A 13,784-nucleotide genomic window follows, 5' to 3' on the forward strand; every position below is an offset into this window, starting at 1 on the left:
TTCCCTCTTTTCTAGATTCCTCTTGAATGTATTTATACTATTTGAATCAATTAATCCTGGTGTGTTCCATATATTTTCCCAAATAAATTGCTCCATATTTCCTATTGGATTTATGAGGTCCAGCTGATACTTATCACCCCTACTTTTGGCCTTGCTCACAGCTGCAAACATCTCTAGGTATCATATTTAAAAAAATTGTTCTTGGGATAAAGTGTTCCCCGTTCCTAATTGTCCAAGAGAATGTGGTGCTGAGCTGTCTGCATGAACTGCTGCAGTACATCTGGTGTAGATACACCCACAGTACTGTTTGGAAGGGAGTTACAGGATTTTGACCCAGCGACAGTGAAGGTACAACAATATGGTTCCAAGTCAAGATGGTGTGTAACTTGGGGAAACTTGCTGATTCTCTTGCGTGTACTACCCTTGTCTCTCAAGGCGGAGGAGGTTACAAGTTTGATAGGTGCTGTGCTGTTGAAGAAGCCTTGTTGAGTTGTTGCAATACATTTTGCAGATAGTACACTACCACTGTGCACTGATGGTGGAGGGAGTGAATGCTTTAAGATAGTTGATGAAGTTCCAATCAAGTGGGTTGCTTTTTAAAAAATTTAGAGTACCCAAGTCATTTTTCCAATTAAGGGGCAATTTAGGGTGGCCAATCCACCAGGGGCTGGTTTAGCACAGGGCTAAATTGCTGGCTTTGAAAGCAGACCAAAGCAGGCCAGCAGCACGTTTCAATTCCTGTACCAGCCTCCCCGAACAGGCGCTGGAATTTGGCAACTCTGGGCTTTTCACAGTAACTTCATTTGAAGCCTACTTGTGACAATAAGCGATTTTCATTTCATTTCACCTACCCTACACATCGCTGGGTTGTGGGGGCGAAACCCCCGCAAACACGGGGAGAATGTGCAAGCTCCACACAGACGGTGACCCAGAGCCGGGATCGAACCTGGGGCCTCAGTGCTGTGAGGCTGCAGTGCTACCAACTGTGCCACCGTGCTGCCCTCAAGTGGGTTGCTTTGTCCTGGATGGTGTTGTTTGAGCTGCACTCATCCAGGCAAGGGAAGAGAATTCTATCACCCATCCAACTTGTATCTAGTTAAAAATGGGAGACAAGCCTTCAGAAGCCAGGAGATTTACTTAGCATGGAATTCCCAGCCTCTGACCTGATCTTACACCCACAGGATTTATGTGGCTGGTCCAATTAGGTTTTGGTCAATGCTGACCCTCGGGATGTTGAAGGTTGGGGACTCAGCAATGGAATGGTGTTGAATGTCATAGGGAAATAGTTAGATGCTTTCTTGTTGATGGTCATTGTTTGACACTTGTGTGGTGTGAATATTACCTGCCATTTATTAGCTCAAGCTTGCATGTTGTCCATGTCTTGCTGCATGCAGGCATGGACTTCTTCTGAGGAGTTGAAAATTGTATTCAGCATCCCTGCTTCTGGCCCTATGATGGAGGGAAAAAAACATTGAAATATCCGATTATAGTTATGCCTCGGATTAAGAACTTCTACAGAGAAGTCCAGCTTCGCTGAGATGATAAGTTTACAACAATCACAACTACCTTCCTTTGTGCTCGGTGTGACTCCGACCAGTAGAGTGCTTTCCCTCTGATTCCATTGATTTCAATTTTACCAGGCCTCTTGATACCACACTTGGTCAAATATTGCCTTGATGTCAAAGGCAAACACTCTTTCCTCACCTCCTGGCACTCATGTCTTTTGTCCATGATTTTGGACCAAGTTTGAGACCTGGAGCCAAGTGGCCCTGACAGACATCTAACTGAGTATAGTTGTTTCTGAGCAAGTTGCATTTGATAGCACTGTTAGTTACACATTCCTTCACTTCTCCGATGCTTGAAAGTGATTGATGGGGCATGAATTGGCGGGATTGGGTTTGTTCTGTTTTGCGTTGACAGGGTAAACCCAGATAGTTCTGCATATTGCAGATGCCAGTATTGTAAGCTGCACTGAAACTGCTTGGATTGGGATGTGAGCCATTCTGGAGAAAAGTTTAAATAAGTACTAATAGGGATATTTTCAGGGCTCATAGCCTTGCTGGATCCAGAGGCTGCAGCTGTTCCTTGATATCATGGGGAGTGAATCAAATTGAAGACCGACATATGTAATTCTGGTGACCTCTGGAGGAGGCTAAAATGGATCATCCACTCGACACCTCTGACTGAAGGTGGTTGCAAATGCTGAAGCCTCGTCTTTTGTACTGATGTGCTGGGCTCCCCCATCATTGAGGATGGGGAAGTTTGTGGAGATGCCTTCTTCAGGTTAGTTGTTCAGTTTCCCACCACTATTCACAACTGAATGTGGCAGGGCAGTAGAGCTTTGCTCTGATCCGTTGGTTGTGGCATCGCTTTACTTTATCTATCTCCGGCTGTTTTTGCTTTTCAGCATCTATGTAGTCCTGGATTGTAGTCTAACCAGATTGGCAGTGTATTGCCAACCTGTTTGCCACATATCGCCCTCCCTCACTTGCTGAATCATTATTTCTCTACGTTAAACACCACTGGGAAGAAAAATCGAGGACAGCAAGGGCACAAAATGCACTTCAGTGTCCAGTGGGGGGCCTCAGTGCTCATCACCAAGAGTGGCTTGGTAGCCCTAGTACTGACTGAGCTAGGCAAGTCCTGAAGAACATTTCTGTCACACTTGACCTGCGACAGGTGGTGAGCGAACACGAAGAAAGAAACCCGCTTGACCTTGTTCTCACAAAGCAAGGAACTGCAGATGCATCTGTTCAAGACAGTATTGTTGGAATGACCACCAATCAATACTTATAAAGCCCCATTTCACACAGAGGATACCTTCCATTGTGTTGTGTTGCATAGCCATTATGCTGAATGGGGTAGATTCAGAACTAATCTAGCAGATCAAAACTTTAAAAAAAATGTGGGCTTTGCTGGCCAGACTAGCATTTATTGCCTATCCCTTGCTGCCCTTGAGAAGATGGTGGTGAGCTGCTGCCTTGAACCACTACAGCCTCTGCGGTGTAGGTACATCCACAGTGCTGTGAGGAAGGAGTTTCTGGATTCTGACCCAGCAACAGTGAAGGATCAACGATTTATTTCCAAGTCAGGATGGTGAGCGGCTTGGAGGAGAACCTTCAGGTAGTGGTGTTCCCAGCAATGTACCTTGCAGATGGTACACACTGCTGCCACTGTGTGTTGGTAGTGTGGGGATGTTTGAGGCAGTAGATTATGTACCAATTGTGATGATATCATTGTTGTGTTGTCATTCACTGATTGACCACTAAGAGTCTTATTAGAAAATAAGTGAATGTTAGAATCAAGGGACCTCAGACTGACCTCAGACTGACGAGGGAGCTGGGGAGAGAGGTTGCTCAGCTGTTTGTTTTGTATATATTTGACCCACAGTTAATGTCAATAAATCATTTATCGCTTTAGTTACGAGTGTTCTTGTAATATAAATCAGGCCATTCGAAAGAACATTACACCAATCAAGCGGGCGGCTTTGCCATTTTTGGTGTCAAGCCCCTTGAGTGTGTTGGAGCTCCTCCAGGCAAGTGGAGAGTATTTGATCACATTCCTGACTTGTAGATAATGGACAGGCTTTGGGGAGTCGGGAGGTGAATTACTTGCCGCAAGGCTCCTAGCCTCTGACCTGCTCTCGTAGCCACCGTATATATGGCCAGTCCAGTTTCGTTTCTGGTCAATGTTAACCTGCAGGATATTGATAGTGGGGGATTCAGAAATGGTAATGCCATTGAATGTCAAGGGGCGAGGATTAGATCCTCTCTTGTTGGAGTTGGGCATTGCTTGGCACCTCTGTGACACAAATATGACTTGCTGCTTGTCAGCACAAGCCGGGATATTGTCCAGGTCTTTCTGCATTTCAGCATCTGTAGAGTTGCGAATTGTGCTGAACATTGCAGTTATCAACAAATACCCTCCCTTCCCAGGGAAATACAGCCTGGATTCAAGGCCAGTCACTCACACCTCGCCACTGGAATTAAGCTCTTTTTTTTCGTCCACGTTTGAACCAACGGTGTAATGAGGCCGGGAACTGAGTGACCCTGGTGGAACCCAAACTGAGCGTCTGTAAGCAGGTTATTTCTAAGCAAGTGCCACTTAATTGCACTGTTGATGACCCCTTCCATCACTTTACTGATGATTGAGAATAGAGTACACTGACGGGGCTGAAAGGGTGTAGTTTTAGACATGATATCGGAATTCGATTCGGATTTAAAACTCTAGTTATCCATTGTATTGAAGGAGTTCAAATTCTTCTGTATTAATCTGTGCCACGTTAAGTTTCTTAGTTGAAGTGTTAGCTGTAGGAAACCACCAAGGACCCATCTTGCTGATGATGGGGCCTCGAGAAAGGGGAAGGAACAGATGGTCATTATCAAGAATGGCAGTGAATAATGTGGGATATCTCACCATTTTGCTCTGGTGCCAGATTGTCTGAAAGTAGACAGAAAGGGAGCCATTATCACAAAGGAACTGTTTACTGCTGTAAGATTTTTACTTTAGGAATCGGGCATTTTCGGTCTTAGCCAGGATAGTGGAGGAGGAAGTGGACCCGAACCCTTTGGTGGTGATATTTGGGGTTTCAGAGAAGCCGGAGCTCATAGAGAGGAGGAAGGCCGATGTCGTGGCCTCCACCTCTCTGATTGCACGGCGGCAAATTTTACTGGAGTGGCGGTCTGCATCGCCACCGGGGGTAGCGGCTTGGTTGGGTGACTTGTACGACTTCCTGCAGTTCGAGAAAATAACGTATGACTTGAGGGGCTCTGCAGGGGCGGGTTTGAGAAAAGGGGGGTGGGGGGGTGGTTGATAAAGGGGAACAAAATCTGTCCAGACTATATTGTTGATTGCTACAAAGTATGTTTCCCGGGGTGTTTATTTGCTGTGACCTGTTTTGATACATGTTTGTAATTTTTTTTTAAATTGGCATATTAAGTAAGAGGAATCAGACAAGGAAGTGACTGATACCCACAGGGCTGATAACGAGAAGCCAGTGATGAATATTAGAGGACAGCATATACGTGTCTTTGTATTGATTAGATATTGTTCTCCTATACTATGCATGATGTGAACCTAATCAATAGTTGTGACTGGATATAGAAAGCTAGTAACAACTGATTGTATAAGCTAGTTTCTTGTAATTAAGTCTGGAGAATAACTGCCTGTGCAATCCTTGAATCAGGGCTCTCTGGCGTGCCAACTTGGAGCATCATCAGCTCATGCTGTAGCTCGCAATAAAGGCCTCGATTGTAAGAGTATTTGTCTGGTTTCTCTTGAGTTGGGGAGTGAAGTACAGTACAGCCAAATTACTATACGTTTTCTCCTCCACAGGGGCGCTCATTGGCTGGGTTGGATTTGTCCTGTTTCTTGTGTAAAGGACATACTTGAGCAATTTTCCACATGGCTGGGTAGATGCCAGTGTTTCAGCAGGGGCTGGTTTAGCACAGGGCTAAATAGCTGGCTTTTAAAGCAGACCAAGGCAGGCCAGCAGCACGGTTCAATTCCCGTACCAGCCTCCCCGAAAAGGCGCAGGAATGTGGCGACTAGGGGCTTTTCACAGTAACTTAATTTGAAGCCTACTTCTGACAATAAGCGATTTTCATTTCATTTTAGTACTGGAACATCTTGGCTAGAGCTGTGACAAGTTCTGGAGCACAAGTGTTCAGTACTGTTTCTGGAATATTGTCAGGGCCCATAGACTATGCAGTATCCAGTGTGTTCATCTGTTTCTTGATATCACAGGGAGTGAATCAAATTGGCTGAAAATTGACATCTGTGATGCTGGTAATCTCTGGAGGAGGCTGAGATGGATCATCCATTCAGCATTCTGGCTGAAGATTGTTGTGAATGTCTCAGCTGTACATTACATTTGCACTCGTGCTGGGCTCTTCATCATTGAAGTGGGGATATTTTTCTGGAGCCTCCTCCGAGTTGTTTAATTGTCCACCACCATTCATGACTGGATGTGGCAGGACATATCTGAGCTTAGATCTGATTCATTGTTTGTGGAATTGCTTAGCTCTGTCTATTACAATGTTAGTAATGTTGTTTGGCATGCAAGTAGTCCTGTGTTGTAGCTTCACCAGGTTGGCAACTCATTTTTAGGTCTGCCTGTTGTTGCTCCTGGCATACCTCCTACACTCTTCATGGACCAGGGTTGATCTCCTGGCTTGTTGGTAATGGTAGAGTGGGGAATATGCCTGATCATGAGGATATGTATTGTGGTTGAGTACCATTCTGCTGCTGCTGGTGGCCCACAGCACCTCATGGATGCCCAGTTTTGAATTGTTCGATCTGTTCAAAGTCTATCCCATTTAGCACAGTGGTAGTCCCACATAACATGATGGAGGGTGTTACTATGAGGATGGGACTTTGTCTCCACAAGGACTGTGCGGTGATCATTCCTACCGATACTGCCCTGGACATGCGTCTGGGGAAGGCATGTTGGTGAGGATGAGGAAGTGCAAACTCCACACAGACAGTTACCCGAGGCTGGAATTGAACCCGGAACCCTGGAGTTAGAACATAGAACAGTACAGCACAGAACAGGCCCTTCGGCCCTCAATGTTGTGCCGAGCCATGATCACCCTACTCAAACCCACGTATCCACCGTATACCCGTAACCCAACAACCCCCCTCCCTTAACCTTACTTTTTAGGACACTACGGGCAATTTAGCATGGCCAATCCACCTAACCCGCACATCTTTGGACTGTGGGAGGAAACCGGAGCACCCGGAGGAAACCCACGCACACACGGGGAGGACGTGCAGACTCCGCACAGACAGTGACCCAGCCGGGAATCGAACCTGGGACCCTGGAGCTGTGAAGCATTTATGCTAACCACCATGCTACCGAGGCTGCAGTGCTAACTATTGTGCCACTGCGCCGCCCCACGGGGAGGAAGTGCACACTCCACACAGATTGATTCTCCGATCATTCCTGTTTTTCAACCGATCTTTCTTAGTCCTGCTTCATCTCACCCCATCCTATACTGTGGCGGAGTGGTACTGTCACTGGACTAGTAATCTGGAGACCACGGAAACCTGGGAACTCTGGTTCGAATCCCACCATGGCAGATGGTAAAATCTTAATTCCATAAAAAATCTGGAATTAGAATTTTAATGATGATCTTGAAACCACTGTCGATTGTCGTAAAAACCCATTTGGTTCACCGATGTCCTTTTAGGGAAGGAAATCTACCGTCCTTAGCTGGTCCGGCTTACATGTGACTCCAGATCCACAGCAATGTCGTTGACTCTTAAAATGCCACTTAGTTCGAGGGCAATTGGGAAGAGCAACAAATGCTGGCTTTGCCTGCGATGCCCACATCCCATGAAATAATAAAATTTAAAAAAAAATATTCATTGAAGTTTTACGTAATAAAATAAACACCAACGAGAATACAAGTGCAAAAAATGACAAGCAAATCTGAAACAAAAACGCAAAATTAACTTGAGCACTATAAGTTACAGTGTCAAGATCCTTAAAAAATGAAATAAATAGTTCCCATATAAGGTAGAATCTCTCCACCGACCCCCAATGGTTAATTTGATTTTCTCCAAGTGTAGTAATGACATTAAGTCACCTAACCAGACAGAGGCACTGGGCGGATTGGGAGACCTCGAACCAAGTAGTATTTGCCTTGGGGCTATCTGAGGCAAAGGCAGCAATATCTGCCTCTACTCCAGAGTGAAAAGACAGTGAATCCGAAACCCCAAATATGGCTACCAGTGGATATGGGTTTAAATCCACACGGAGTATCTCCAACATAGTATGAAAAAAGAAAGCCCAGAAGCTGGCGAATTTGGGGCAAGGCCAAAACATATATGCATTAGCTGGAGCAAGTGAACAGCAATCACATCCAACCCCAACGTAAAAACCATCTCATCCTTGCCTTGGTCAAGTGCGCCCTGTGTAACACCTCAAACTGAATTAGTCTCATGAGGGTGTGAAATTGATCTTGTAAAGAGCCTCCCTCCGAGCCTCACGAGTAGGTATAGGACCCCTCCCTATACCTATTAAACCCTAATGCTGCAGCTTGTCAGCTTCAGACCGTACCTCCTGTTTCACCCAGTACCTTGCAGCTATGGAACTGTACCCCATCCCATGTCCAGTTCTGCCCCATCTCAATCCTGTCTTCTGTTCCACCTTATTTCCTCATCCATAGCTCTGGTTGCCCCCCTGATTTATCTGTGCGTGACCTCCTCTCTACCTGTCACTGTCACTCTGTTTGTGCCTTACTTCCTTTTCAAGTCCTGAAATGGGACTGGAAGCCATAACCTTATGATTCAGAGCTGAGAGTTTACAATTGAACCACAGCTGCACGCAACAGTTTATCTTGGAAGAGAAAGCTTTAATCTTGTTGCTCTGGTTAAACTGTATTTTGGTTTTGAGTTACAATTTATTACTTTAAAATGTGCAAAGTTCTGTGAAATTTCAGAGGACCTACATTGAAGTGAATTCCGTTTGACAAATGTTTCTGGAAATCTCAAGTGGTAATTTTTTTTTCTATTTGAAAAAGGGACTTGCTTTCCTGTTTTCCAGGGGGAGGGAAGCAGCAATAGAAATTTGTTTTCCCTTCTAAGCACCACCTGCATATAGCTGGGAGAGTCAGATTCTCAAAAGCTGTGAACTTATCTTCAGAACTCCTCCTTTATTGGCTGGGGAAAGTGTATGAAGCTCCACTTACCACCTTGACCCAAGGGAGCTTTTCTTATTTGGTAAATTGAAAAACAAAGCAATTTGTATGCTTCTGTTTCTTATCACAGTCCTTGGCTTATTTTCCCTTCATATCTGACCCACTGGCAGCCTTCACTGCTCCAATGATTAGCTCCCTGTACCAGAAGTAATATTTTATTTTGACTCAAGGTTCACTGAGAAGGAAAGCTGTGGAAGTTCAATGTAAAGCTATTAAACACGAAAACCCCCCAGAAAAATTGGCAAATTTCCAGTCTGCTTCTGGGCATATTCAACATTTTCTTTTTGCATGGAGAAGCAGGATTTAAATTCTTGGTTTTCATTTGAAGCTGTTGAAAAGAGTTGGTTATGGGGCACTTTGCATCAACAACATGCTATTTGGTGCTGCAGGCTGACCCAGATACTCACTCTGAGATTATTCCAGTTCGTGTAAGGCTGCTGCTGTGAAATCGTGGGAGTAGGCTGCCGGCATGCCCTTTTTTGCAGGGCTCATAGGCTGTTTATTAATTTATTTCCCTTGGTTTAGAAAAATGAGAGGTGCTCTTAATGAAATGCAGGATTCTGAAGGGGCTTGTACAGGGTAGATGCTGAGAGGATGTTTCCCCTTGTGGGGAAATCTAGGACGAGAAAATAAATAAAAAGGAAAATAGTGCATCTGCTGGAAATCTGAAATTAAAACAGAAAGCACTGTGAAAATTTAGCAGCTCTGGCAGCACCTGTAGAGAGAAAAAACAAGTCAATGTTTCAAGTCTGATGTGACTCTTCAGAACTGGAACTAAAACTAGAGGGCACCATTTCAAATTAAGTTCTCTCCCGTTTAAAGATGGAGATGAGGTGAAATTTCATCTCTTGACGGTCATTAGTCTTTGGAATTCTCTTCCACAGTGAGCAGTGGAGGCTGGGTCATTGAATATATCCAAGGCTCAATTAGATATATTTTTGGTCAACAAGGCAGGTAAGGATTATGGGGGCAGGCAGGAAAGTGGAGTTAAGGCCACAGTCAGATCAGATTTGATCTTATTGACAGATGGAGCAGGCTCAAAGGGCTAAGTGGCCTACATTTCCTCGTTCTTCTGTCCTTTTGACAAGGAGGTAGAAGGGCAGCACGGTAGCACAGTGGGTAGCACATTTGCTTTACAGCTCCAGGGTCCCAGGTTCGATTCCTGGCTTGGGTCACTGTCTGTGCGGAGTCTGCACGTTCTCCCTGTGTCTGCGTGGGTTTCCTCCGGGTGCTCCAGGTTCTTCCCACAAGTCCCGAAAGATGTGCTGTTAGGTAATTTGGACATTCTGAATTCTCCCTCTGTGTCCCCAAACAGGCGTCGGAATGTGGTGACTTGGGGCTTTTCATAGTATCTTCATTGCAATGTTAATGCAAGCCTACTTGTGACAATAAAGATTATTATTATCAAATGTATGGGTGGAGGGTTTGTGGCTGGAAAGTAGAGAAAGGACAAGAGTGTGCAGGATGATTGGCGACTAAGTTAAAGGAGGAAAGGGGTCAAAAACGTTGATGAGGAAAATAGTCGATCTCTTTATGTATCATGTATATGCTATGGAGACACTGTGCATGATGTCATGTAGTAGTCTTTCTTAGCTTTGTTGTTCTCTGCACTAAGTTTCATATTTTCTGAAACAGGTAAACACTTGCTCCCGCTTTCCAGTAGCAGTGGACCATTGACATGTCAAGTGCCTGGAGAATCCTCCAACCTGGTGCGAATGAGGAATCAAAATTTAGGGCAGTCAGCTCCTTCCCTCACTGCTGGCATGGTAAGTCCAGATTAGTTTGACAGTCACATTGGAAAAATAACTTGATTGTTAAAGGAATACAACTGAGTTTCAGATTTTTTTTCTTTAGGACCTGTTATTAGGGGAGTTATGTATATTTGAAAAAGTTTATTTTCGGTGGGTTCTGCTTGGGCGTAGCTTGATACTGATGTAATCCACTTGAATAAGAACACTGATGTAATCCAGTTGAAGAAGAACACACGAGTTGTGTTAATATTCTTGGGAAAAGTTTTCTAAGCAATTACCCTTGTATGACAAATCAACTTAATTTTCAGTGGCTTTGTTAGTATTCCAGATCTAGACAGAGAAAGTGCTGCATTTAGGAATTAACTCAATAAATGTTTGAGGAAAAGGCCTCGCTGGTTGTTTCCTTCAACTTAAATTGTGTACGTGGAATTAGAGATTAAGAACCAGAACCTCCAATTGATTTATATGTAATTGCCATAAGGAACAATGTTCTGATATGTACTGCCAATAGGCACAACATGAGGAAATAATTAAACTGGTTTATGTATGCGTCCATATAACACCTTTTAAGGTTTTAATCTAAACACCTTCTCAAAGAGGAAAAATGAAGCTGCATTTTCAGGAAGGCAAGTTGAGGATAATTATGGATGAAAATGTTAAGAAGTGAAGTCATCTATCTTCAAAGGGCCGGTTGATGAAGATTTATCCGTCTGGTGATGGCTAGCACGAGGGGACAAAGCTTTAAATTGAGGGGAGATAGATATAGGACAGATGTCAGAGGTAGGTTCTTTACTCGGAGACTGGTAAGGGCGTGGAATGCCCTGCCTGCAACAGTAGTGGACACGCCAACATTAAGGGCATTTAAATGGTCATTGGATAAACATATGGATGATAAGGGAATAGTGTAGATGGGCTTTAGAGTGGTTTCACAGGTCGGCGCAACATCGAGGGCCGAAGGGCCTGTACTGCACTGTAATGTTCTATGTATAATTGCCTTTTCTAAAAGCAAAAAAGGGGAAAAAATTTAGACTTCTGATTTGGGAGAAAACATTCCAAAGGAGAACATCTGAAGTTTTGTTATGAATTAACAAATATTTCAAGAGTATATGAGAAGCTAGAGAAAAGTATATGCAATGGTTAAAGACAATGCACAAAAAAATACTGCTCTCATCTCTGAACAAAAGTAATTTTTGGAAACAAAATAAGGAAAAGCAACTTGGCCCATAAAAATTAGTCTCTTGACGACCTTAAATAACCCTGGCCAGTATCTGGAATTTGGCAAAGAATGAAATTCCCCAGTTGTCTTGTTGTTATGGTTGAATCATTCCATTTATATTATTGGTAGATTAGGAACAGTTGCTAGATTTTTGTGGCAGTATTGGCTCACACATTGTACAGGCATATCAATCTGACTTGAAATTTTTTCCAAGTTGCAAGACAATGTTCCAGACTGGTGAAGGAAGCGCAAAGCTGGCCTGAATGGAAGACTGTGAACTCAGCAGCTAGAATTAAAATGTTCGCTGTGACACAACTACTGCTATTGGCAGTAAGCATTGTTGCATCAGGTGTCAATCGCCGAGGAGAAGCTTTGGTGGCATTGATTTGAATCATTTACACAGCATGGTTTGTTCCTGATGTGGGTGGCCTAAAAAGTCCTTGAACATCTAATCGCTTCCCCACCACCCCCACTCTCACACACACCTTCATTGTTCATCAGGACTACCTGGGAGCTTTTCACTTCTTCCTTAAATAGAGGCCCAACTATCCCCATTCCTCTGCCTGGCTGAATTTGTTCTCATGTTGAACACCTTTTTTTCATTGTTCCCTCCCTCCAAATAACAGTTATTATTATGAGGACCCTGATACAGTATAGTCTGAGACAGTATAGTCAGATATAGATATGACTATAGACAGTTAATATATTTACAGACTATAAGCAGATAAAACTATAAATGGTTATATTATGATCCAGCAGGTGGTAAGTGCCGTGTGAACCAAATCCACAACAATGGGAAACTTGACAAGCGATCACAATTATTTTCTATTTGTATTTTACCACAAGAAAGTACATATACTGAAGTTTGGAGCCACAAATTCCAATAGCACTTCTGGAGATTTTAAATATTAAATTAAGACATTTATTAGCAAAATAAAAGAATGCTTAAACACAAAAGATTACATTTACATAGTTAAAGTTAATCCCCCAAAATAATTTTTCTTGGTTAGACTCTCAAATGGAACACCCCTTCAGGCAACAATGCTTCTAGATATTTAATATATAAAATCCCAGTAATATTACCAAAAGGCACAACCCACTGATGCTGCAGAGGAGGTATTTCACAGGGCTGCTCTCTCACTTCCACTGAGCTGTGGAAAGTCAAGACTTTAAACCAAAACACTATTCTCTGGAGCAACCAAACACTTTTTTTCTCTGGGGTGGCTGAAGGCTGCTCATTTCACTTCTTCTTCATAGTTCTGTCCCAGCACCGAACACTCTATTCAGGAGAGTTTACAACACATCTCCCAACCTTTCTTCAAATATGTTTTTCCTCTTTGATCTTTTCCCAATGTTCTTATCCTCCTTTAAAATTTACCTTTCCCTGGATATAAAATCTTTTGTGTGTTCTTATGTCCACCATGTTTGGGTGAAATAAGATATAATTTCTTTGCCGTATTTATTTATGACATTATCTCAGCTGTCCTTCTCTTCTTTTGCTTCCTATCTCTTTTACTTCCCTTTGAAATTTAACAATTGTACACGACAAACTCCTAATGCAAATTTCTACCCATGCCTCATTTACCCATAGAACGCCCAACTTGGCCTTGTTCACTCAAATGCCTGCCTTGTATACCTAGCCCCTTGAATGTCCTCAGCTTTGTAGACACTCAGTCTCCAGCTTCATTAGGTTAGTCACAGACACAAACAGTCACAGCCCCACAATCCTGCTTGGGAGAATGCCACAGTAGACCCCAGAAACATTACAAAAATAAAATTTTCTTCACAATACTGACTAACTTTGGTCACAAGTCTGCTATTGTTGCTCGTTATGCTTTCCTTAATCTGCTCTGTTTTAATTACCTTTGCTCAAGAGTCGGCAGGTATCTTTCTGATACCACCACAAGGTTCAAAACCGAATACTGATCAATGACTCGATACACCAGTTAGTAAGTTTGAAATCAATGCACATTTATTTACACACACAGTCAATTATTACTCATGCACAAACTCTATCCACTAAACCACAACTACTACTAAAAGCCTATGCTTAGCTTCGGGCGCCCACTCAGTCAGAGGAACAATGGCCGTTGTCTGGTTCTGATACTGCTGGCT

General features: G+C 43.3%; 1 protein-coding gene across 4 annotated transcripts in view; it reads left to right on the forward strand.

Annotated features, from left to right (window-relative positions):
* The window catches only part of mast2 (microtubule associated serine/threonine kinase 2), a 524,270-nt gene that overhangs the window by 55,599 nt on the left and 454,887 nt on the right, over positions 1-13,784 (forward strand). For all 4 annotated transcript variants that reach the window (XM_038794189.1, XM_038794190.1, XM_038794191.1 and 1 more), the window contains one exon: positions 10,338-10,468. In XM_038794189.1, coding sequence (XP_038650117.1) covers positions 10,338-10,468 — 131 coding nt within the window. The remainder of the gene's footprint in view (positions 1-10,337; positions 10,469-13,784) is intronic.

This window comes from Scyliorhinus canicula, chromosome 4 (genome assembly GCF_902713615.1).
Source record: "Scyliorhinus canicula chromosome 4, sScyCan1.1, whole genome shotgun sequence".
Classification (NCBI taxonomy): Eukaryota; Metazoa; Chordata; class Chondrichthyes; order Carcharhiniformes; family Scyliorhinidae; genus Scyliorhinus; species Scyliorhinus canicula.